Source organism: Oryctolagus cuniculus, chromosome 10, assembly GCF_051225735.1.
Source record: "Oryctolagus cuniculus isolate XC-2025 breed Fujian yellow rabbit chromosome 10, ASM5122573v1, whole genome shotgun sequence".
NCBI classification, from domain to species: Eukaryota; Metazoa; Chordata; class Mammalia; order Lagomorpha; family Leporidae; genus Oryctolagus; species Oryctolagus cuniculus.
The window spans coordinates 112,677,799-112,703,313 of record NC_142876.1 but is presented as its reverse complement, the minus strand read 5'-3'; the positions used below and the strand labels follow the sequence as shown (position 1 = coordinate 112,703,313).

Genomic DNA, 25,515 nt, shown 5'->3' with positions numbered 1-25,515 from the left:
GGAACCGGCCAGGTTGCAGGAAAGCAGAGCTCTGGAAAAGCGGGGGTTCGGGCGGTTCCCGAGGCGGTCACCGTAGCTCCAGGAACTTCCGGGGAATTCGTCCCCCCCCCCCCCCGGGAGGAAGGGGGCCCCACCCGCGGCGAGCCGAAGAACGCTGCGGGAGGACGCTCTGCTGGGGGCGGGCGCTCCGCTGGGGGCGGGCGCTCCGCTGGGGGCGGGCGCTCCGCTGGGGGCGGGCGCTCCGCTGGGGGCGGGCGCTCCGCTGGGGGCGGGGCCAGGCTGCGCTCAGGAGGGCGGGCGCTCCGCTGGGGGCGGGGCCAGGCTGCGCTCAGGGGGCGTGGCCTGGGCCCGCGCGCCCGCTATAAGAAGCCGCGGCGACGCGGGGAGGGGGGCGCGCGGACGTTGGGAGGTGAGGTGAGGCGTCGCCGACGGCCCGCGGTGGTGGCCAGGACTGAGGGGAAGGGAGACCGCTTCGGTGGTCCGGGCCTGTGCAAGGCGAGGAAACGCGGGGCTGCCGGGCCTGGGCCTGGGCCGAGGGGAGAGGTTGGGAGTTGACGCGGGACGGCCGAATAGGCGGGCTGGGGCCGAGCGGACAGCGTTACCGGCGGCCGTGGGGCTGCCCGCTTCCGGAGCTCGGAGTGCGGAGCGCAGTCGGCGGCCCGCAGGTGTGCGGGGCGGGCCTGTCGGACCTTGGCGGGCGGTGAGGAGCCCTGACGTCGGGGCGGGAGGCCGTGCTCCGTTCGCCCGACCGCGTCCTCCGGTTGAAGGGTGCTCGCCGGCGTGAGGCCCTGGCCCCAGCAGGCGGAGAGGCCCGGGGAGTGCAGGGACCAAAAGTCACTCAGAGGAAGGAGCTGGCGGCTCCCGAAGTGCCCAGAGATACCTTCTCTCGCCGCTCGGGGACCCGTTTTCCTGCATTCAGAAACATTGCTGGAGCACCTGCGGAGGCTTTGTTTAATGTCTTGCACGCAGCGAGGAGAACGGGCGGGCTGGACAGGGGTGTGCGCCGCCGTCGGTGCTCTGGGCAGCGCAGAGCCCTGCGGGGTCGGGAGAGAACGCTGCCTGTAAAGGAATGAGCCCTAACGTTTCTCCGTGTTTGGCCGTTTAGAGGTTGTGAGAGGCCGTGCTGAACATGTGCGGGCGAACCTCCTGCCACTTGCCTCTGGACGTTCTCACCAGAGCTTGTGCCTATCGCGACCGGCGGGGCCGGCCCAGGCTCCCCGAGTGGAGAGAACCCGACAAGTATTGCCCCTCCTACAACAAGAGCCCGCAGTCCCACAGCCCCGTGCTCCTGTCTCGGCTGCACTTTGAGAAGGTAACCAACTGCTCCCCACTGGCTTCCGGCCCGGCATTGCGATGGCCGAGTAGCTGGGATGAGCCTCTGGGATGACATTAAAAGCCAATAAAAGTCATGTACTCTGACCTAGCCCACCACCACCTGACCTTGGAGGATGACCCAGTCTTCCTTAACTCAATTTAAGTGGGTTTGGTATAGAAAGCACTCCAGTCTTAATGCATGTGAAATGTATAAGAGCCTTGTATTTGAATATTTCTTTAAGAGAGCAGCCTTCAAACCTAGCTGATGATCTGTGTCATTCGATTTGAAAACTTTTTTTTCTTTTGAGTATATTAAAAACCTAGGGCAGACCAGCTGATCTAAAACCCTTCTGATACTTCATGAACATTGAAAAGCTTCTATTGTTTCTGCATGTGTTTTTATTATTTTATATCTGTGTTTGAAGCTAGAAACATGTAATTGTTTTGGTTATCTGAAGTTTTTTTTTTTAATAGTTTATTTATTTATTTATTTATTTATTTTTTTACAGGCAGAGTGGACAGTGAGAGAGAGAGACAGAGAGAAAGGTCTTCCTTTTGCCGTTGGTTCACCCTCCAATGGCCGCTGCGGCCGGTGCGCTGCGGCCAGCGCACCGCGCTGATCCGATGGCAGGAGCCAGGAGCCAGGTGCTTTTCCTGGTCTCCCATGGGGTGCAGGGCCCAAGCACCTGGGCCATCCTCCACTGCACTCCCTGGCCACAGCAGAGAGCTGGCCTGGAAGAGGGGCAACCGGGACAGAATCCGGCGCCCCAACCGGGACTAGAACCCGGTGTGCCGGCGCCGCTAGGCGGAGGATTAGCCTAGTGAGCCGCGGCGCCGGCCAATAGTTTATTTATTTTGAAAAGTTACAGAGGGAGAGAGGAGAGCTTTTCCATCCGTTGGTTCACTCTCAGATGGCCAAAGCAGCCAACACTGGACCAGTCTGTGGCCAGGAGGTTCATCCCTGTCCCCTAACCCACATGGGTGGCAGGGGGACAACCACTTGGGCCATAGTTTGCTGCTTTCCCAGGCCATTATTAGCAGGGAGTTGGATCAGAAGTGGAGCAGCCAGGACACAAACAGGTGGCTGCTTTACCCACCACACCACAATGCTGGCCCCTATTATCTAAAGTTTAATTGTACTCATTGTGTATTAATCCCTTTAGTGTGGTATGACACATCACTTACAATCATATTTTAATTGTTTTATCTCTTGAAAGTGTGTGTGTGAGAAAGAAATAAAAATGCTTTGTTCCGGGAGGTAAGTTTGAAATGCCTTTGATCATGTTTTTAAAAATCAGGATTGTTTACTTCCTGGAAACCTGTGGTACATACTTTTCCTTATTTTTTTAAAGCACTGAACTTTTTAAAAAATATTTTATTTATTATTAATTTATTCAGATATATAAATTTATATATTTGAAAGGCACAGTTTCAGAGAGGCAGAGACAGAGAGAGAAAGGTCTTCAATCTGCTGATTCACTCCTCAAATGGCTTCAGTGGCTGGAGCTAGGCCATTCTGAAGCCATGAGTTTCTTGCAGGTCTCCCACACAGGTGCAGGGGCCCAAGTGCTTGGGCCATCTTCCTCTGCTTTCCCAGGCCGTAGCAAAGAGGCGGACCTGAAACTGGAGCAGTCAAGACTTGAACTGGCACCCACATGGGATGCCAGCAGTGCAGGTGGTGGCTTTACCCACCATGCCACAGTGCCAGCCCCGATCGATACTTTTTTTTTTTGACAGGCAGAGTGGACAGTGAGAGAGACAGAGGGAAAGGTCTTCCTGTGCTGTTGGTTCACCCTCCAATAGCCACCGCCACCGGCGCGCTGCGGGTGGCACACCATGCTGATCCGAAACCAGGAGCCAGGTGCTTCTCCTGGTCTCCCATGGGGTGCAGGGCCCAAGCACCTGGGCCATCCTCCACTGCACTCCCGGGCCACAGCAGAGAGCTGGCCTGGAAGAGGGGCAAGCGGGACTAGAACCCGCTGTGCTGGCGCTGCAAGGCGGAAGATTAGCCTATTGAGCTGCGGCGCCGGCCCTGATACATACTTTTCAAAACTCTAATCGTAAATGATAGAAAGGACTCATTCCCTTATTCCAGGGGTCACATTATTTTGAAAAAATACCAGATACGTTGATTTTTTTGGGGTTGAATGAAGCAATTTACTTGAAACAGTAGATTTTAAAAATTTTTATTTATCTGAAAGAAAAACAGATATTCTCTCTGCAGATTAATTCTCCAAATGCCCACAATGACTTGGGCTGGGCAAGGCTGAAGCCAGGAGCCAGGAACTCAACCCACATCTCTTGCATGGGTGCCGGAGACTCAAGTACTTGAGCCATCACCTGCTGCCCTCCCAGGGTGCACATTAACAGAAAGCTGAAATCCCAGCAGACAATCCAGTGTGGGATATGGACAGCCCAAGTGACATCCCAACTACTGTACCAAACACCTGCCCCAACACGAAATAGTTTATTCTTGGGGACGGTGTGGGCCACAGTGGTTAAGATGCAGCTTGGGACACCAGCATCCAGTATTGGAGTGCCTGGGTTTAGAGTCCCAGCTCTTCCACCCACTCCAGCTTCCTGCTAGTGCACACCCTGGGAGCAGACCTTGGCTCAAGTAGTTGTAAGTAATAGCATAACTCACTGCACCACAAGAGTGATTGTGAAAGAAAGAAATTGGGGTGGGTAGAGTGGTGCAGTAGGTTAAGCCACTGCCTGGGATGCCCACATCCTGTATCAGTGAAGGAGTGAACCAACAGATGGAAGATATGACCCCCCACCTCCTGGCATTCTTCCTTTCAGATGAATAAATAAATAAATCTTTTTAAATAAAATGGGGAAGAAATCAAGATAAAATAAACATCATAAGCAATCTTGAAGGGGAAAAGATAAAACATGTTTCAAAGGAAGCCATAATTTCTAGTGAGGACAGAGGCTTAAGTGCATATGTGAACTTTACTCTGTTTTAACCTTAATTGTCTTTATACCAGTTCTTTAGATTTATAGAATGAATGTTAACTGGAAAAAAAAGTTTAACAGATATAAAGATTGTGACTAATTGGTGATGGTCAGAGCTGGAACCTAAATCCAGATCACTGTCCCCATTTTAGTGAATGCATCTTTGAACCAAGAATGGGTTAGGTGGAACCTCTAATATGGTCATCCTCTGAATCATTGATACACGTTTACTGATGGAGTGCCGGACTGCACATCTCTACTTAGTGTAGTTAAGATTGCTAGGATTTCTTAGTTTTATAAATCTTTGATATTTCATTTTCCTCAAACCTTTAAATTATAAAGCAAAATTAGAACCAGCGGTTAATTCATCCAAATCATCAACGGCCAGCCTGTTTGTATAGACTGCAGTATTTGCATTTGAAACCACTGATTTGCAGATGACTTCCTCTTTGATTCACTCACCCGTTGCCGCCAGCTGTCCTGTTCAGAGGTCCTAAAGTGGAAAGGAAAAGATGACTAATACTGAGCAGTATTTTGGCTTCTCAGCTACTTTCTATTCGTCCTCCATTTGAGTTTGGGTTGTAATTGTCCAGTGAACACATGATCTATAGACTTTGTGAGAGTGGGCTTTCTCAACCTTGGCACTATTGAAATGTTTGAGAGGGTAATTGATCGATCGTGTGGGTAGCTGTCTTATGCACTGTAGAATGTTTAGCAGTGTCCTTAGCTTCTACCCACTAGATGCCAGTAGTATACCCCACTGCCCTATCTGGGTCATAACTATTGAAGATACCTTCTGATACTGCCAGAAGTCTCTGGGCAATGGGAAGGGATGTGTTGGAGTCAGTTCTAGTCCTGGTGGGACACTGGTTCTGTCTCGGTTGCTCCTCTTCCAGTGCAGCTCTCTGCTGTGGCCCGGGAGTGCAGTGGAGGATGGCCCAAGTCCTTGGGCCCTGCACCCACATGGGAGACCAGGAGAAGCACCTGGTTCCTGGCTTCGGATCAGCACGGTGCACCAGCCACAGCGCGCCAGCCACAGCGGCCATTGGATGGTGAACCAATGGAAAAGGAAGAACTTTCTCTCTCTCTCTCTCTATCACTGTCACTCTGCCTGTCAAAAAAAAATTTTTTTTTACTTATTTTAAAGAGTTAGGCAGAGAGAGAGAGAGAGAGAGAGAAAGTGAGATTGTCTTTTATCCACTAGTTCACTCCCCATTGGCCACAATGGCCAGAACTGAGCTGATCTGGAGCTAGGAGCCAGGATCTTCTTCCGGGTCTTCGCACGCAGGTGCAAGAGTGCAAGGACTTGAGCCGTCTTCTACTGCTTTCCCAGGCCATAGCCGAGAGCTGGATCAGAAGTAGAGCAGCTAGGACTTGAACCATTGCCCATATGAGATGCCAGCACTGTAGGTGGAGACTTTACCCACTACACCACAGTGCCAACTCCAGAAGAGAGGATTTTTAAAATCTGTCTTTTCACTCATTCTTGCTCTTTCACACACAAGAAATCATTATTCTTAGATTTCCATATTTACAAAATCACTAACATGTTGAATATTTGCAACCTCCCAAATCAGTACTGCAGTTGCATGGCCCCTCTTGTGATGCAGCAGTTTGAGCTGTCACCTCCCACCCCAGTATCCCATGTTTGCTCGAGTCCCAGCTGCTCCCCTTTGCATCCACATCCCTGCTCATGCACCTGGGAAAGCAGCAGAACATGGTCCAAGTGCTTGGGCCCCTGTCACTCATGGGAGACCCAGATAGAGTTCCAGGCTCCTGGCTTCAGCCTAGGCCACCCCTGGCAGTTACAAATAAAGTCTTGTTAGACCAAAGCTGCATGTTTGTTCCCTGAAAAGTTCATATTGAAATCCTAACCCTAGCCGGCGCCGCGGCTCAATAGGCTAATCCCCCGCCTAGCGGTGCCAGCACACTGGGTTCTAGTCCTGGTCAGGGCACCGGATTCTGTCCCGGTTGCCCCTCTTCCAGTGCAGCTCTCTGCTATGGCCCAGGAGTGCAGTGGAGGATGGCCCAAGTGCTTGGGCCCTGCACCCCATGGGAGACCAGGAGAAGCACCTGGCTCCTGGCTTTGGATCAGCGCACCGGCCGCGGCAGCCATTGGAGGGTGAACCAACGGCAAAAGGAAGACCTTTCTCTCTGTCTCTCTCTCTCACTGTCCACTCTGCCTGTTAAAAAAAAAAAAAAAAAAAAAAAATCCTAACCCCAAGGTGATAGTATTATGGATGTGATTTGGTCATAAGGTTCAAGGCTTCGTGAATGGGATTAGTGCACTTAAAAAGGAGAACCCATGTGAGGACTCAGTGAGAAAGTGCCCTCTGTGAACCAGAGGGTGGGTCCTTACCAGACACTGAATCTGTTGGTGCCTCCAGATCTGTGAGAAATACATTTCTTTCTTCTATAAACTACCTAGTCTATTGTATTTTATAGCAGTGCTAATGGACTGCTGCTATAAATGAGCCACCATGCTCATCCGTGTAAATGTTCTTTGCCCCTCTTCATGCTACCAACAGTGACATCCTTTGATTCAGTCCCATATGGCCGCAATGGCTGAAGCTGAGCCGATCCAAAGCCAGGAGCCAGGAGCTTCTTCTGCGTCTCCCATATGGGTGTAGGGCCCCAAGCACTTGAACCATCCTCCATTCCTGCTTTCCCAGGCGCATTAGCAGGGAGTTGGATTGGAAGTGGAGCAGTCAGGACTGGAACCGGCGCCAATATAGGAAGCTACTGCTGCAGGCCAGGACTTTAATCCACTGAGCCGTAGCACTGGCCTCGACAGAAGTTTCTTGACCCTTTCTGTTTAATATGCTGCTGCTCTCCTAAGTTGGTTTTTTTTTTTTTTTTTTTTAAGATTTATTTGAAAAAGTGACAGGAAGACAGACAAAAAGATCTTCCATACACTGCTTCTTTCCCCCCAAATAGCTACAATGGCTAGGTCTGGGACTGACTGAAACCAGGAGCCTGTAACACCTAGGTCTCCCATATGAATGTCAGGGGCCCAAGTGCTTGGGCCATATCCTCTGCTTTCCCAGGAAAAATCAGCAGGGCGCTGGACTGGAAGCAGAGCATCTGGGACTGAACCAGCACTGCAACACGGGATGCCAGCAATGAAGGTGACAGCCTCACCTGCCGTAGCACATGTCAGCTCCTCCTCTAAGATTTAATTCTATGTCTCTGAGTGCTTATTGGACATAGTTTTTATTCTGTACCAGTGAGGAGTTAGGATAGAGAGCATGGTTGGTATGGTTTGTCTCAATGTATTGGGCTTCAACTAGGAAGACTTGGCATCTGCAGCTAGGATCATCTAGAGCAAGGGTCAGAAAACTTGGGCCTTCCACTTGTTTTTGTAAATGAAATTTTATGGAACCAGTAACATCCCTTCATTTGTTTGTTAGCCATGACTGCTTTGCTGTTGTAATGCTAGATTTGCAGTAGATACTGTAAGGTCTACAGAGCCTAAAATACTTTGTGTCTGGACTTTGACAAAAAGGTTTACCAACCCCAGTCTAGAGGCATCCTCACTTATCTGGCAGTTGATGTTGGCTTTTAACTGGAACTTGTTTTTTTTTTTTTTTTAATTTATTTTTATTTTTTTTTAAGATGTGTTTATTTTAAAGGTCGTAACAGCCAGGGCTGTGCCAGGAATGTCATGTGTGTCTCCCACATGGGTGCAGGGGCCCCAGTACTTGGGATATCTTTTACTGCCTTCCCAGGCGCATCAGCAAGGAACTGAGTTAGAAGTGGAGCAGCGGAGACTCAAACTGGTGCCCAAATGGGATGTCAGCAATTTAACCCGCCATACTGCAAAGCTGGCCTCTCAACTGGAACTGTTGACCAGAGTATTTCCATGTTGCCTGAGCTTCCTCACAGCATGGCTGTTTTAGGGTAGCTGATTATATAAGGCAACTCATGGCACTAGAAGCAGCGCCAACAAACAAGGAAGACCTAGCCTTAGGAACCATACAATGTCACTTGTGCCACATTCTGTTGCTTACAAGTGAGTTATAAGGCCGTTCAAATTCAAGGGGAGAGAACATAGACCTTCCAACTCTCAAGAGAAGTGTCAAAGATTTTTCAGCCATTTTTCGAATTGCCGCAGACTTCTCACTAGTATCAAAAATTCCTTGTGTGCTTGGGATCTTGGCCCAAACTAAACCCCTCTCCCCATTTTTTTGTTGTTCAGTAGTCCTATCATTATTTTACTCTTCAGGGATTGAAAACTTAATCATTTCTGTTTGACCATGCACATCCATTTACATCATAGGGTTTTTGTTTTTCCCTACCTTTTGGATGTTACTTTTACTCTCAGCTGCTATTACCAGTTCCATCTTATCCTCACCCCAGGATCATTATAGTAGTAACCAAAGGGCGGACTCTGCTTATTGGTCCCTTCATAACCATAGTATACAGATAATTGTCAATACATTTTGATCTGTAGATTTCATCAAATTCTCAAGGGGCTCATTACCCAAAAAATGTTTGACAACTGTATATTGGGAATCCCCAGACCTTGCCCATATTTGGAGACTCAGAAAGACTCAGCATATTGCACATATTGCAGCTAAGGCTTATTATACTGAAGGGACATAGTATCAGCAAGGGTAGAAGACACAAATAGGAATTTGGGAAAATTCACGCACAGGCTTCCTCCTGTTCTCTTCTTCCTATGAGAGGACACACCACGCCCATTGCTTTGTCTAGCAATAATGAGACATGAGGTAGAAGTATGCAGTGCTTCTGCCCATGGAAACCCCTTAGAGATGCAGGGCCCAAGGTTTTCATTGGGCCAAGGTTGGTCACAGAGGCACTCTGCCTAGCAAGTACTAAAATTCCAGACTCACAGAAAGAAAGCATGTGTTCAACATGAATGTCATTGTTTACACAAGCAGATTAGCAAGGGTAAACCACTCTTATCAGTTAGGAAAGGTGGAAGCTCTGTCGAAAACCCAAGTTCTAAAATACTGAGGGTCAGCTTTGTTAAGTAGGTCTGCTAAAATTGTGTAGCATCCTAAGGCCTACTATGTTAACTCTTCTGCACAAAGTTACTTGTTTACACATTGCTGATACGTATAATGTTATGTGTAATGTTAGACATTCCTGATATGCCTTTTTGGTCATCTGATTTCATCTTCGCTCTCATCACTTCCCTGTCAGAACCCTCTTGTGAGATACAGTTCAAGGATTGCCCCTCAGCCTCCTTGCCCCTATCCCTGACCAGGAGCTGGTACTTCTTTATTCCATCTATTACAGATCATTCTTTTTTTTTTTTTTTTTTTTTTTTTTAAGATTCATTTACTTATTTGAAAGTCAGAGTTAGAGAGAGAAGGAGAAGCAGAGAGAGAGAAAAAGAGAGAGGTGTTCCATCCACTGGTTCACTCCCCAGTTGGCCACAATGGCCAGAGCTGCACCAAGCCAAAGCCAGGAGGCGGGAGCTTCCTCAGGGTCTCCCATGTGGGTGCAGGGGCCCAAGGATTTGGGCCATCTTTTACTGCTTTCCTAGGCTATAGCAGAGAGCTGCATTGGAAGTGGAGCAGCCAGGTCTCGATGCCAGCACTGCAGGAGGTGGCTTTACGTGCTATGCCACAGATCATTCTCCTTTGATACTCAAGAGCACCACGTATCTGGCCTTTGGCCTGTAGCTTTTTTTGATTGATTGATTGATTGATTGATGTATGTATGTATGTATGTGAGAGAATTACAAAGAGAGGCAAAGACAGAGATCTGCCTTCCACTGATTCACTCCCCAAATGGCCGTTACAGCCGAGGCTGAGCCAGGCCAAAGCCAGGAGCCAGGAATTTCATCCAGGTCTCCCACTTGGATACAGGGGCCCAAGCACTTGGGCCATCTTCCAGTGCTTTTGCAGGTGCATTAGCAGGGAGCTGGATTGGAAGTGGAGCAGCCAGGATTTGAACCTGCCCATATAGGGTGCTGGCACTGTAGACGGCAGCTTAACCTGCTACACCACAGTGCCGGCCCCTGGCCCATAGAATCTTAGATTACTGCTTAATATTTTCAGGTCTGTGTGGTTAAAGTGCATTACGTGGGGCCTGTGCTTTGGCATAGTGGGTAAAGCTACTGGCTGCAGTGCCGGCATCCCATATGGGCGCTAGTTCAAGTCCCGGCTGCTCCACTTCCGATCCAGCTCTCTGCTATGGCCTGGGAAAGCAGAATATGGCCCAAGTGCTTGAACCGCTGCACCCATGTGGGAGACCCTCAGGAGCCTCCTGGCTCCTGGCTTCAGATTGACACAGCTCCAGTCATTGTGGCCAATTGGAGAGTGAACTAGCAGATGGAAAACCTCCCTCTCTCTCTCTGTCTCTCTCTCTCTGCCTCTCCTCTCTCTCTGTAACTCTTTCAAATAAATAAATGAATCTTTCAAAAAAGTGCAATCCCTTTGAGATTAGGCATTCCTATATGGCCTCATAATCACCCCGTGTGTCCCTTGGTAATGGCATGGACCTCATTACATGTCTCTTGAGAACTGAGACCACATGAAATGCAGGATCTAGTACTGTCTTCCATAGTAGCAACAGTTGCAGGTTTATTGGAACTAAACCTCTTTGTTCCCCATCCTACTCAAACAGATTGCCATACATTCTAGCAAATGCTAATTGTTTTCAAGTAGACTTTTTCACTTTTAATAATTTGTATTTTTTGTATTTTAAAACTAAATACATAGGCTAATTTGGTTTTCTAAATTTCATTGTCTCACTAGATTCTAACCTTTTTCTGTGGCAGGATGCAGACTCATCTGAGCGTATCATTGCTCCCATGCGGTGGGGCTTAGTCCCATTTTGGTTCAAAGAAAATGATCCTTCCAAGTTACAGTTCAACATGATCAACTGTCGTAGTGATACCATGATGGAGAAGAAGTCGTTCAAGGTAGTTGGCTAGGGGAAGGGTAGGAGGGAGGAAGGGAATGCCATTATATTCTTAGAATTGAATCTATGAAGTACATTAAATCTATTCTCTTTGTATTATCATATTAACATTTAAAAGTGTCAGAAAAAAAGAAAGGTAGGTGACTGATCTAGGGGAAAGGCACATCCTCTATTCTTTTTTCCATCAGAGCTGTTAGTACCTTCCATACCTGAGAATTAAAATAAGGTTCCAGTGTTTCCAGTTGTTAATGTTGATGCTGTGCTGTTTATTAGTGCCTTAAAGCAAATCACCCCCAAACTTAGTGATTTAAAACAAAACCGTTATTATCACTCATGTTTTGTGGGTTGTCCAGGCTCAATTGGGCACTTTTCACTTAGAGGGTCTCTTGTAGTTGTAATCAGATGGCAGCTGGAGCTGAATGTCTAAGATGGCTTCTTCATCCACATCTGACCCTTTAGCTAGGATGGCTAGAACAACTGAAAGCCGTTCCACATGCTTTATTTAATGGGCATGTGAGAGTAGTTAGTGTGCCATGGCAACTCGCAACCCAGAGCTCATGATCCAAGAGAGCTGAACAGAGGCTGCAAGGCTTTGACTTAGCCTTGGCAAATCCTACAGCATCGCTTCTGCTCTGAGATGTGCTGTGCAGAACCAGACCAAAATCAGTATGGGAGGAGATGGACTAGGTAGGGGATGAATACTGGAAAGTGTAGTTCATTGAGCATCCAACTTTGGAAACTAGCTACCACTAGGACTTACTTGTTAGAAAAGAGCTGATTGCATTTATATACATTATTTAATCTTTTAATATACTTGTAATTGAGTGGTGACCTTAGGCATAAGAAAAGGAAATACAGAGAAATAACTACTCTGAGGTTAATCTTGAGATTTTTGCAAGGACATGTTAATAGCAGCAGTTTGTGTCACTCAAACTGTACCTTGCTCTTATTTCCCCTCAGGTCCCTCTGGGAAAGGGAAGGCGCTGTGTTGTTTTAGCAGATGGATTCTACGAGTGGCAGCGATATCGGTGCACACATCAGAGGCAACCATTCTTCATCTATTTCCCCCAAGTCAAGACAGAGAAGGTATCATCACTAACACTCACAGAATGTATTTGGAAAGGTACAGGGGAGGCCGGCGCCGCGGCTCACTAGGCTAATCTTCCGCCTTGCGGCGCCGGCACACCGAGTTCTAGTCCCGGTCGGGGCGCTGGATTCTGTCCCAGTTGCCCCTCTTCCAGTCCAGCTCTCTGCTGAGGCCAGGGAGTGCAGTGGAGGATGGCCCAAGTGCTTGGGCCCTGCACCCCATCGGAGACCAGGATAAGTACCTGGCTCCTGCCATCAGATCATTGGAGGGTGAACCAACGGCAAAAGGAAGACCTTTCTCTCTGACTCTCTCTCTCTCACTGTCCACTCTGCCTATCCCAAAAAAAAATAATAATAGTAAAATAAAATTTTAAAATTTAGAAAGGTACAGGGGAGCAAATTAATCCAAAGAAGGACATTTTTTCCTTAACTCACACAGTTGGGTTTTTTTCTTAATAACAGCATTACTGGGATAAAATTCATCAACTCATTGATAGATTACATTAAAGTTCTACTTCAGGTTGTGCAGCCATTGCCACTATCCAATTTTGGAACATCTTCATTACCCCAGAAAGAAACTCCATACCCATTCACCCTCCACTCTTTAATCCTCCCAGCTCTTGGCAACCACCAATCTGTTTCCTGTCTATAGATTTGCATGTTTTGGACATTTTCTAAAAATAGAAAGCAGAAGCTTAACCCCCTGCACCACAACACTGGCCTCTCTGCAAGAGCCTTTAACATATTAATTCTACGTACTTTAAGTTTCCAGTCTTTAATATTTGACTTTGATTTCAACATCTAGGACATGTAATCTCTCAGAATTAGTTCTGTCGATTTCTACATCTCTTGGCAATTGATTATTTTTTCCAGCTTTTGTGTCTTACAGTTTTATTGTGGCTAGGCATAGTAAATAGGACAAAAACTGAGAAAAATAATACTTACAGGGGCCAGCGCTGTGGCGCAGTGGGTTAACACCCTGGCCTGAAGTGCCAGCATCCCATATGGGCGCCAGTTCTAGTCCTGGCTTCTCTTCCAATACAGCTCTCTGCTATGGCCTGGGAAAGCAGTGGAAAGTGGTCCAAGTCCTTGGGCCCCTGCACCCACGTGGGAGACCGGGAGATAGCTCCTGGCTCCTGGCTTTGGATCAGTGCAGCTCCAGCCGTTGAGGCCATCTGGGGAGTGAACCATCTGATGGAAAACTTCCCTCTCTCTCTGCCTCTCCTCTATCTGTAACTCTTTCAAATAAATAAATAAATCGTTTAAAAAAATAATACTTACAGCTGGAAATTCTTCTAGTAGGCCAGTAATGTGTGAGAGTGAGCTAAGCATACCAGGAATTAAAGGAAATGTGGGGTTTCGTTGTTGATAAAATTACCTTTGCTTACTGCTGGCTTTCTGTTTTTCTGGGGATTACTAGTGTTTGGGGTGAGATTTTATTTATTTATTTGAGAGGCAAAGCTACAAAGGGAGAGACAGGAGACAGGTATTTCATCTGGTGGCTCACTCCCAAAATGGCCACAATGGCCGTACCTGTGCTGATCCAAAGCCAGAAGCCAAGAGCTTCTTCTGGGTCTCTCACACAGGCAGAAGGACCCAAGGACTTGGGCTATCTTCTGCTTTGCCAGACCATAGCAGGGAGCTGGATCAAAAGTGGAGCAGCCAGGACTCGAACTGGTGCCCATATGGGATGCCAGCACTGCTGGCAGGTTTACCACCATGCCACAGCACCAGCCCCAAGGATTGATTTTCTAGAGGGTTTTTCTTGGTAGCTGCAGGACTTTGCTGTGAGACTGAGCCGTGAAGAGGCTCTGCCTGTGGACTGCTGTTGTCACTGGGTGCTTGATAGTCTGAGGGTTCTTCTTTTTTGATTGTCTGTCATGGATAGACCCATGTTTCAAGCTTTCTACGTGATCCTGACCTTCCTCAGAGCTTGGGGACTTTATTCTCTTTTTCCCCTAATTTTTATTTATTTATTTAAAAGAGACAGAGATATCTTCCATCTGCTGATTGAGTCTCAAAATACCTCCAACAGCAGAAGTTGGGCCAGGTTGACACCAGGAATCGAACTGAATGTGGGTCCCCCACATGGGGGAAAAGAACCCAGATCCTTGGGCCATCACCTGCTGCTTCTCGGGGTGAGCATTAGCAGGAGGCTGGAATTGAGAGCAGAGCCAGGACCCCACACTGCAGTACAGTACACAGGTGCTCCAGGTGGTATGTTAACGGGTGCACCACGTGCCCGCCTCCGGGGAGTTTATCCTCCCATCTGTAGCGTTAGTAGGACTTGGCTTGTATCCTTGGGCTGACAGGGATCATTGCTCTTTGCCTGGCACTTTGAGTCTTGTCTCTGAGGGGTGATGTCCTCAGATGAGGCTTCTTGCCTTTTCTGAAGCAGAGAACTGCCCTCCTCTATCTGTGCAACACAGGAGGACTACCTCCCATCTCCTGCCCTGCTCGCATTCTTTCTTGTGACCATTTGTGTTAGCTGTACTCTGCTTCTAGCAATGTAATACTCATTTTATTTGAATTCTTACTGGTTTCTATGAAGGCCCGGTGTTCCTTCTGTTGTCACCAATTAGCCAGTGTTTGTGTCCCATCTCCTCTTGGAAGTTCCTGTCCTTCCTTAAATTTCAGGCTTATTGGTTGCCCAGAAACCTCAGTTCTATGATAAACTTTTAAAAAGTTATGTTTAGATGACGAGTATGTTGTGAATCAGGTAAGACGCCACTTCAGATGCCCACATCCCATGTCAGAGTCCATGGGTTCAAGTCCCAGCTCTGCACCTGATTCTGCTAATGCATACCCTGGGTCCCCCAAGGGAAACCTAGATAGAATACTGGCTCCCAGCTTCAGCCTGGTCCAGCCATGACTGTTGCAGGCATTTGGGGAGTGATCCACCTGTCTTTCTTTTCTTTCTTTCTTTCTTTCCTTTTTTTTTGACAGGCAGAGTTAGACAGTGAGAGAGAGAGACACAGAAAGAGAGGTCTTCCTTTTCCGTTGGTTCACCCCCAAAATGGCCGCCACAGCCGGTGCTGCACCAATCCGAAGCCAGGAGCCAGGTGCTTCCTCCTGGTCTCCCCTGCAGGTGCAGGGACCTGGGCCATCCTCCACTGCACTCCTGGGCCACAGCAGAGAGCTGGACTGGAAGAGGAGCAACCGGGACAGAACCGGCGCCCCAACCAGGACTAGAACCTGGAGTGCTGGCACCACAGGCGGAGGATTAGCCTAGAGAACCGCGGTGCCGGCCTCTTTCTCTTTATTTTTTCCTTCTTTCCTTCTTCCTTTCTTTCTTTCTCTGTTTATCTCTGTTTCTTTTTCCCTATATCTATCTATCTGCCAAGTTAGATAAAAAAGTTATGGTGTTGTAGATTATCAACATTCGTCCTAATTTTTAGGATAAAGTGACATACTTTGCAGCTTTCCATATTCTAGTTCTTGAATTGTATCTTGAATAGCAAGTAGGAGGTGGCATTGATGAGAAAGGGTGGGAAGGACATTTTGGGCAGAGGAAGGTTGCTTATTAAGACACAGGGACATAGAAGTACATGACAGCTTCATTGACTGACAGTTTGGGTTCAAATTAGCAATGTGAGCTACAGTTAGAATCATGGGATAGATCAAGGAAGGCCTTAATACCCTGTGAAGGTGTTAAATTCTGAAAATATTATGGAGCCATGAATCCACAGTTTCTCTGAACACTCACCACCAAACCTCTTCCTTTTGGTGACCATGGATTAAGAGGGGTTAATAGGTCATGGGCTGAATGACTTCTTTTCTTTCTTAAAGATTTATTTATGGGCCAGTGCTGTGGCATAGCAGGTAAAGCCACTGCTTGCAGTGCTGGCATCCCATATGGGCACCGATTTGAGTCCCAGCTGCTCTACTTCTGATCCAGCTCTCTGCCTTGGAAAGCAGTAGAAGATGGCCCAAGTGCTTGTGCCCCTGCACCCATGTGGGAGACCCAGAGGAGGCTGCTGGCTCCTGGCTTCAGATCAGCATAGCTCCAGCCATTGCAGTCATCTGGGGAGTGAACCAGCAGATGGAAGACCTCTCTCTCTCTGCCTCTCCTCTCTCTGTATAACTCTGACTTTCAAATAAATAAATAAATATTTTTTTAAAAAAAATATTTAAAAAAAAATATTTATTTGAAAGGCAGAGAGAGATCAATCAATCTTCCATCTGCTGATTCACTCCTCAAATAGTCAAAATGGCAATGGCTGAGATGAGGCCAAAGCCAGGAGCCAGGAGCTTCATTCAGGTGTACTATGTGAGTGCAGGGGCCCAAAGACTTGGGCCCTCTTCCACTACTTTCCCAGGCATGTTAGTAGGGCGCTGGATTGGAAGTGGAGCAGCCAGAACTGCAGGCAGAGGCTTAACATTCTATGCTACAGTGCTGGCCCCGGGCTGAAAGACTTCCAGAACGATTCCTGTGTTGTTGAGTCTACAGTGGTATCCAGGCTGCATGTGGAGAAGGACTGCTGCGTGCATCTTACCTGCCTGTGTTTTCTGCTTTCAGTCAGGCAGCATGGGTGCTGCGTACAGTTCTGAGGACTGGGAGCAAGTCTGGGACAACTGGAGGCTGCTGACAATGGCTGGGATCTTCGACTGCTGGGAGCCCCCAGAGGGAGGAGACCTCCTCTACTCCTATACCATCATCACAGTAGATTCCTGCCAAGGCTTGAATGACATCCACCCCAGGCAAGTCACAGTTCTCATCCCTGCAGCCTAAAGCATTCAAGTAAAGTTTGTGCTTTCAGACTTTTTGAGAATAAGAAATTAAGGGCAGTTGTTACACAAAGTACAGGTAGAGTGAGTTTGGCTGTAAATGATGTGTCATTCCTAAAAATCACTGCACTATGTGAAATCGTAAAAACTATGTAACTTGGGGCTGGCGCTATGGTGTAGCAGGTAAAGCTGCCACCTGCAGTGCTGGTGTCCCATATGGGCACCGGTTCGAGACCTGGCTGCTCCACTTCCATTCCAGCTCTCTGCTACAGCCTGGGAAAGCAGTAGAAGATGGCCCAAGGTCTTGGGTCCCTGCACCCACATGGGAGACCCAGAAGAGACTCCTGACTCCTGGCTTCGGATCAGCATAGCTCCAGCCATTGCGGCCATCTGGGGAGTGAACCAGCAGATGGAAGACCTCTCTCTCTCTCTGCGCCTCTCTCTCTGCCTCTCTGTAACTCTGCCTTCTAAATAAATAAAATTTAAATACATAAATAAAACTACATAACTTATGCAAGAATGAGGTTAAGGAGACAACACTTAAAAAGTTTTGTCAGTGTCAAATTAAAAAATAGGGGAGTAGTCTGTAGCACAGCAGATCAAACCAGCACCTGCAACTCTGGCATCCCATTTGGACGCTGGTTCAAATCTCAGCTGCCCCACTTCCAAGTGCCCCTGCTTGAGGAAAGGCAGCAGAAGGTTGGCCCAAGTATATGAACCCCTGCCACTCATGTGGGAGAACAAACGGAGTTTCTGGCTCCTGGCATCAGCCTGACCCTTCTGGACCATCACTGCCATTTGGAGAATGAACCAGTAGACAGAAGATCTCTTTCTGTCTCTACCTTCCAAGTAAATAAAAAAATAAAAAAATAGGAACCTAATTCCTATTAAGAACCAGTTCTGTTCCTGTTATTAGGAAATATGCAAATACCACACCTGACCTTGAATAAGACTTAAAGTTTGCTTGTGGAAGAGGTGTTAGAAGAACTATACTCAGAGCCGGCATTGTGGCTCAGTGGGTTAAGCTACCAACCTGTGATCCCACATGGGCACTAGTTCAAGTCCTACCTGGTCCATTTCCTTTCCAGCATCCCTGCTATTGTGCCTGGGAAAGCAGCAGTAGATGGTCCAAATACTTGGACCCCTGCCACCCACGTGGGCAACCTGGATGGAATTCTCAGCTCCTGGCTTGGCCTGGCCCAGCACCAGCCATTATGGCCATTTGGGGAGTGAACCAGCAGATTGAAGATTTTCTCTCCTTCTCGCCTCTCTCTCCTCTCACCTCTCACCTCTCCCTAACTCTGCCTTTCAAATAAATTAAATCATTAAAAAAAAAAAAAGGCAGAACAATAACTTATGAGTTACTATGTAGTGTCAGGAGGGAGGTTATACACAGTTTGTGATCTTGAATTCTAAAGTCCTGAGGCATGTTTTTCAGTCTTTGAAAAAGTTGTTCCTTTGAAGCAAGTGTTTATAGCAGTTGCCTGTTTGATCAAATTGAGCATTTGATCCAATGTTTTGCTGCTTCCTTCAGTTAACGTCTGTATCATTGCTCTAAGTTCTTTCAGCAGCATTTTCTTCTGTCAGGGCGGCTTCTGACAGGAGAAAGCTTTGCAAATTGTAGCAACATACAAGACCACTACCTGCTACTGGCACTAAAAAGGGCTGGTGCTGTGGCATAGCAGCTAAAGCTGCCGTCTGCAGTGCCAGCATCCCATGTGGGCACCGGTTCGAGACCTGGCCACTCCACTTCCAATCCAGCTCTCTGCTATGGCCTGGGAAAGCAGTGGAAGATGGCCCAAGTCCTTGGGTCCCTGCACCTGCATGGAAGACCTGGAGGAAGCTCCTGGCTTCGGATCAGCACAGCTCCGGCCATAGCGACCAATTGGGGAATGCACCAGCAGATGGAAGACCTCTCTTTCTGTCTCTCCTCCTTTCTGTGTAACTCTTTCAAATAAATTAAAAAAAAAAAAAAAAATGGAGCAACCAGGACTCAAATTGGTACCCATAAGAGATGCTGGCACCATGGCAGCAGCTTTACCTACTGCACCACAGCGCTGGCTCCTAACCATCTTCCTGTTGCTTCTGTTTTAGGTCTGGTTGGTATTGGCTTCATAGCACTTTTTGACTTTGTTTCAACCATGGATGTTTTATTTTTGCAGCACGTCACTGAAGTGAAATCCTTTATAAATGTTGCTGCTCAGGATAACCACATCCTCACTTTTTTTCAAGATGCTGTATCATTTCAGGCTCTTCAGTGTTTAAAACATTTCTGTTTTCATGTATTGCCTGCCATTTTTTGAACCAGGGAGCTTAAACATGTGTTATTTTATTATATATAGCAGAGTTCACAAGTGCAAACGAAGAGTAAAACCCAGCTTTGTAGGATAATGTGCCATGAGTCAAGGTAGCTGTCAGCATTTAAGGTGGGTGCAGATGTACATTTTGTGTATTTCTACATGGTTCAGATCAGCAGGGGGGCAGTTTTCTGTGTCCATCCTCCTGGCTCTTACAGATGAAATTGTGCAAAGCAAGCACAGAATTTTTGTTATGCTCCAGTTGCTCTCTGATGTATCAGTTGCATCGGAACAAATATTTTTAAAACAAGCATTAGCAGAACTGACTATACTTGTTTAACGCCTTCACAGTTTTTGCTGCATCAGCATACTCTGAAGTGACTTTTTTGGTGTTCTACTGAAAAGAATGTAGTACTATACCTATCAGAATTACCCACTTTATTTAGCTTTCTCCTAAGCTGTATCTGGGAAAATATGCTTTCATGTGATTACAGTACCAATTTTTGCTAGTTAATCTGAAAATAAATTCCTCTATCTTAGATAATTAAAACACTACTAATTTTAAAATGTACTGTTATTTTATCTGGTGTTAGGTAAAGCTCTGTGAATTATGGCCAACTAAACTATGAGGAGCTTCAAAAATTTCATGAAAAATGGAATTAAAAGATAAATTTGTTTTTGTGAAAAAAGATTTTTGAAATCCATGCACACTTTTCTCCTACTACACATTTTGTTTCCTTTTATTTTTTAAAAAAGATTGATTTATTTATGAGTTTCCCACGTGGATGACAGTACTTGGACCAGCTTCCACTGCTTTCCCAGGTGCATTAGCAGGTAGCTGGATCAGAAACAGACCAGCTGGGACACAGGCACTGACTTAACCTGCTATACCACTACACCAATCCCCAGAGTACACGTTTTCTGTGAACCTTTAAATATTTCTGTTTCTCGTCTACTTGTAAGGCAGAGTGACAGACACCAAGACCCTCTATGTGCTGGTTGACTCCCCATATACATTAAACAGCCAGAGCTAGACCAGGCTGAAAAGGCACTCAGAGCTCCATCTAGGTCTCTTTAGGTCTCTTACGTGGGTGGCAGGGTCCCAAGCACTTGAGCCATCATCTTCTGCCCAGAAACAGAAGCAGAGCAGCTAGGACTTTTTAAAAAAAATTATTTTATTTGAAAGGCAAAGTTACAGAGAGGCAGAGGTAGAGAAAGAGAGTCTTCCATCTGCTGGTTCACTCCCCAGATAAAGCGGAAATAGAATGGAGCAGCTGAGATTTGAACCAGGGATTCTGACATGGAATGCAGTGTCCTAAGAGGGCAGCTCAACCTACTGTGCCACAATACCTTCCCTTAAAATATTTTTTAAATACATGTTTTATTTGTTGAATAGAATTAAACCACTCATATAGAAGTTCATACTTTTGTTTCCTGAAATCAGTTGTACCATACACTGATGAAGTATGTATCATGTTGTGCATTGGCCTAGGACACAAAAGTGACACTAGACATATAGTCTTTTCCCAACATCTTTGGTAGCCTCTGCTTTTCTAAGGCTTAGTTTCCTGTGTTCACAATAAGGTGACTAGTGGTTTCTTCCATTAAGTCTTTAACCAGTGGTGGAGGCTGGACATTGTTGGCAGACAAGTTTTCCAAATCTGTTTTATCTTTAATTGTAGTTTGTGCCATTATGGAAAATTGAACGTTGGCTAGAGGATATACTTGAGCGTACTATACTAGATCCATACACAGCACTCACCCCTAATTATCTTTGCCACAAAACATTATAACATGGCTTTCCAAGTACTGAATCGAGCGTCCTTACCAAGTTGTGTTCAGGGAACACATACATGGCAGGTGCAGATAAAGAGTGAGCTGCTCCTGGTGCTGATCTGAGCCATCAGCTGGCTCAGATCTCTCCCTGCTTCTCTCCTTCCCCTCTCTCTACCTCTCCCAACCTCTATCTCCATTTTCCGCTAGGATGCCGGCTATATTGGACGGGGACGAAGCAGTCTCTAAATGGCTTGACTTTGGTGAGGTCTCAACTGAGGAAGCTCTGAAGTTAATCCATCCTACAGAGAACATCACCTTCCATCCAGTGTCTTCTGTGGTGAGCAACTCACGGAACAACACTCCCGAGTGTCTGGCTCCTCTCCACTTGGTGATGAAAAAGGTAGGGACCTGGGACTATTACAGTCCTTTCCAACTCTGTCAGGGTGGCCCCTGCTTGTAGGATCCGACCTTTTACAGTGGGAACTTTGTTGGTGAGCCTGATAAGCCATTTGGAGGACTCTTTATCTAGAGGGTGAGGATGAGACAAAGGAGCTCTTTTTTTTTTTTTTTTTTTTTTTTTGACAGGCAGAGTGGACAGTGAGAGAGAGTGAGAGACAGAGAGAAAGGTCTTCCTTTTCCGTTGGTTCACCCCCCAATGGCTGCTGCGGCCGGTGTGCTGTGGCCGGCGCATCGCGTTGATCCGAAGCCAGGAGCCAGGTGCTTCTCCTGGTCTCTCATGCTGGTGCAGGGCCCAAGCACCTGGGCCATCCTCCACTGCACTCACGGGCCACAGCAGAGAGCCGGACTGGAAGAGGAGTGACCGGGACAGAATCTGGCGCCCCAACTGGGACTAGACCCTGGGATACCGGCGCCGCAGGCAGAGGATTAGCCTAGTGAGCCTCAGTGCCAGCCAAGACAAAGGAGCTCTTGACAGTATTATATCTCCGCTCCTAACCAGCCATGATATTGGATGGTAACTTTCGGCACCTCCATTTTCCCAGCTGTATGTTGGAGGCACGCCAGTCTCTTTAGAAGAGTTTGACAATGTTCTTGTTACAAACTAGTTTCTTAGAATTGGCAAGGATCTAGAGGGTATGATTTGAAGGGACGGTGAACAGGCAAAAGGTCTGCAGTGGGGAGGCTGGCCCCACGGACATTCTGGGGTAAGGGTTTAGGAGTAGGGATTGTTGGCAGCTAGCACTGGTGGCATGGAAGGACGTGAAGTAGGACATGCTCAGTGTTCCAAGAATAGGCATCAAATGATGCCTGAGCAGTGTCAGTGAGGATGATTGCAAGAGCAGCCATCCCATGCCTCAGTTTGCTTTGCTTTCCATGTCCGTAGTCGGTGTCTTTTTGTCTCAGTTTTCCTTTTGTTCCTTTTGTCTCAGTTTTCCATAAACTCCTGCAACTCTTAATACTTTTTTTTTTCATTAGATGCCTAGACATGTGACTGTGTTCCTTTTACACGAGCTACTGCCCTATTTCCACCATGGTCCTTACGTGGGGAAGTAGTGTTCTGGAGAGGCAGCAGTACACTGAGGACCCTTCAGTTCAGCGTGGAGGTACAGGTGTAAGGAAAGCCGCGAGAGGGAGTAGCAGTGGGCAGACAGTTGTACAGACAAACCAAAGAGGAGACCATAAGCCGCGAATCCCTGTCATGGTCGGTGGCTGTTGGAAGCTCTCCCACTCCTGCAGCCTCACTTGCCAGCATTCCTCCTGAACTGCCTTCTTTGCTTGCTTCTCTGAACTGCTCCCTGCCCTTAAAGCACACTCCTTGCTGCCCACTCGTGATGCAGGGCCCAGCTGGCACTTGGCTACATCTTCCAGCCCAGGGCCAGCAGCTGGTGCCTCTTCCCCAGGTTCTTCCCCTCGAGTGGGCTTTTTCTAAAAGGTCAGCTGAGTCTTTTCCACTTTTCCTAGGAGATCAAGGCCAAAGGCAACAGCCAGAAGATGTTGCAGTGGCTGGCCTCAAAATCACCCAAAAAGGAAGAACCAAAAACACCTGAAAAGGAGGAATCAGAGGTGCCCCAGTGGTCCAGCCAGTTCCTACCAAAGGCCTCATTCCCCTCCAAGAGAGGCAGAGCAGCAAAGTCCTCATTCTCCCCGAAGAGAGGCGGCGCAGGGGCCCTGGAGCGTTGGCTGAAGCAGGAGGAGGAGGAGCAGCCCGTGGCTAAGCGGCCTCATAGCCAGCACTAAATACTAGTGCTGGTAACAGGTTCTTCCATTGTGTGCTTCTTTGTGTTAATTGACGGTGGGCTCATGAGGAAGTGGCTATCCTGGCTGTGACGAGGTACCCCAGGGAGGCTGTTGGGCAGCTGCCATCAATGATCCTCTGGGCCCCCTGGGCTGCCTTTTCCTGCTAGGGCTAGCAGAGCCTTCCTCCAAGCAGGTCCCTTTCGGGGTGCTCAGCCCTCGTCTGGGGCCTCTAGCAGCAGGCTCTTCTCTGCTCAGCCTCTGGTCTCTCTCTGTGTTCTACAGTTAAGTTCTTGAACTGTTTTATCAGAATAAATTCTATTTGGTAAACCTCTACCTACATTATGGAAAATGATGCTGGCGGGGGAGTGGGTAGAGTTCTAGATCTTACCCAGTCTTCTGGCATAAGTCTTAAGGAATAGATTCTTTCACACATGGGACACTGGGGCTTGGTGAGGAAAAAAACTAAAGAAGCTTTGGGTGCTATGGCCCGGGAGTGCAGTGGAGGATGGCCCAAGTGCTTGGGCCCTGCACCTGCATGGGAGACCAGGAGAAGCACCTGGCTCCTGGCTTCGGATCACCGCGGTGCACCGGCCGCAGCGGCCATTGGGGGGTGAACCAACGGAAAAGGAACACCTTTCTGTCTCTCTCACTGTCCACTCTGCCTGTCAAATAAATAAATAAATAAATAAAGAAGCTTTGGGGAGGGTTCCTGTTGGGTCTCTTCTCTCTTAATACTTGGAAGCTGTCTGAATCCTTTAGCTGAAAACCAGCCCAAGTTGAGTGCCTGTCACACAGAGGCCAAGACCTCTTTGGCATAGGGAATAGGGGCTGCATTCTGAGGACGAGGATCTGAGGCTGTGGGAGAAACTGCCCACCTGCTCCAGCCTGGGCCAGAGTCCCAGCGACTGCTCTGCGGGCTCCCCTGTCTTTCCTCTGGGCACGGAGTCACTTTACGGCTAATTCGGTACTTACTTTCTCTTCTGTTGTCCCTCGTCCCATCTGGACCATTAGTTCCATGAAATCAAGAACTGCCTTTTTTGCTGTTTTCCCCCAGTGTTAATAATTGGTGTGCAAATATTTGTTACATGGGTCCAGCGCTGTGGCACAGCGAGTGAAGCTGCCATCTGCAGCGCTGGCATCCCATATGGGGCTGGTTCCAGTCCTGGCTGCCCCATTTCCCATCCAGCTCCCTGCTGGTGGCCCAAGTCCCTGGGCCCTCGTACCAACATGGGAAACCCGGAAGGTGCCCCGGGCTCTGGCTTTGGCCTGGCCCAACCCCGGTCCTTGGGGCCACTTGGGGAGTGGAAGACCTCTTTGTCTCTCTCATTCTCTAACTTTCAAATAAATAAATCTTTTCAAAAAAAATTCTTTGTTCCATGGATTTGAACACTTCCTGTGTGCCCAGTCCTTTGCTACAGCAGGGTCTGACACGTTAATTGCCAGGCGCCACAAACGCAATTAAGTACTTTTGTGTCCTGCAAAGTGGCCCAGAACTGCAGCAGCTGGGACTGCCCCACAGTCCCGCTCCCGCGCCCCTTCCGGCCCGGGACTGCCGCCGCCAAAAGGCTGGGGGCGGGGTGGGGGGCGGAGCGGAAGAGTCAGCACCAGGCCGGTTCTGCTCCTGCCTCTTCGGGACATCCAGGAAGAAGGGGTCCGCAAGACGCTGCCCCAGGCGGCTGGAAGGGAGAGGGCTGGACGACTGGGAGGCGCAGGAACCGGGACCCCCACGCCGCGCCGGCCACAGGTTGCCAGGAGAATGTGCTTGAGCGGGTGCTGGCCCCAAGCCCTACGCAAATTAGGGATCGGAATTTCCGCCAATCAGAGTGAAGCTTCGACCCCGGGGCTGCTAATAGGCGTGAGCGGCGCTGGTCTTGGGAGAGGTGGGGGGCTGGCAGCTCGCGGGGCCCAACAGCCAGTCTGGTCTGCATTCCGCTTTCCCGCGCCCTGCGTTCCCGGTGCAAGGGTGGGGCAGGGTCGTGCTGGTGACGCACTGGAGCGCCGCCGTGAAGGCGGAGGCCTTCCGGTTTGGGGCCGGTTTGTGTAGGTTTGGTTGTTAAGTAATTTTTAAAATTCAGATAAGTTTCTAGGAATGTTCAGTGCTGTAACTTGCGGTAGTTTCCTGTCACAGTGCACCCGGGTGTTGTGTTTGCTTCAACTTTAGTAATGACAAAATTCTCTGCTTTTCATTGGCACCTCCGGCTGTTCCTTGGTTGCAGGTGAGCTTGGTGGGTTCTTTTCATGTCTGTAAAAGACACTGCGTGGA

General features: G+C 48.1%; 1 protein-coding gene across 9 annotated transcripts; it reads left to right on the top strand.

Moving 5' to 3' along the window:
• The first annotated feature begins 272 nt into the window (after positions 1-272).
• HMCES (5-hydroxymethylcytosine binding, ES cell specific) lies at positions 273-23,942 on the top strand. Of its 9 annotated transcripts, none has more exons than XR_011379640.2 (8): positions 273-409; positions 1,106-1,312; positions 11,027-11,170; positions 12,130-12,255; positions 16,775-16,956; positions 21,264-21,456; positions 22,491-22,618; positions 22,977-23,942. XR_011379640.2 is itself a non-coding variant. In XM_008260333.5 (7 exons), exons 2-7 carry the CDS (start codon positions 1,130-1,132, stop codon positions 23,250-23,252), a joined length of 1,104 nt encoding a protein of 367 aa, XP_008258555.2. In that variant the 5' UTR covers positions 273-409; positions 1,106-1,129; the 3' UTR covers positions 23,253-23,942. The 9 variants fall into 9 exon arrangements, 6 of the variants coding, with proteins under 6 accessions (XP_008258555.2, XP_089162690.1, XP_008258552.2 ...); XR_011379639.2 differs by having other exon boundaries at positions 389-414; XR_007921673.3 differs by having other exon boundaries at positions 389-495.
• The last annotated feature ends 1,573 nt before the right edge of the window (positions 23,943-25,515 follow it).

What these genes read in the sequence shown, in the direction of transcription:
- HMCES (XM_008260333.5), top strand. Translation starts at nt 1,130, where the DNA reads ATGTGCGGGCGAACCTCCTGCCACTTGCCTCTGGACGTTCTCACCAGA. An exon ending in CTCGGCTGCACTTTGAGAAG is followed by an intron (nt 1,313 to 11,026) that starts GTAACCAACTGC and finishes TTTCTGTGGCAG; the next exon opens with GATGCAGACTCATCTGAGCG. An exon ending in TCCACTTGGTGATGAAAAAG is followed by an intron (nt 21,457 to 22,976) that starts GTAGGGACCTGG and finishes CACTTTTCCTAG; the next exon opens with GAGATCAAGGCCAAAGGCAA.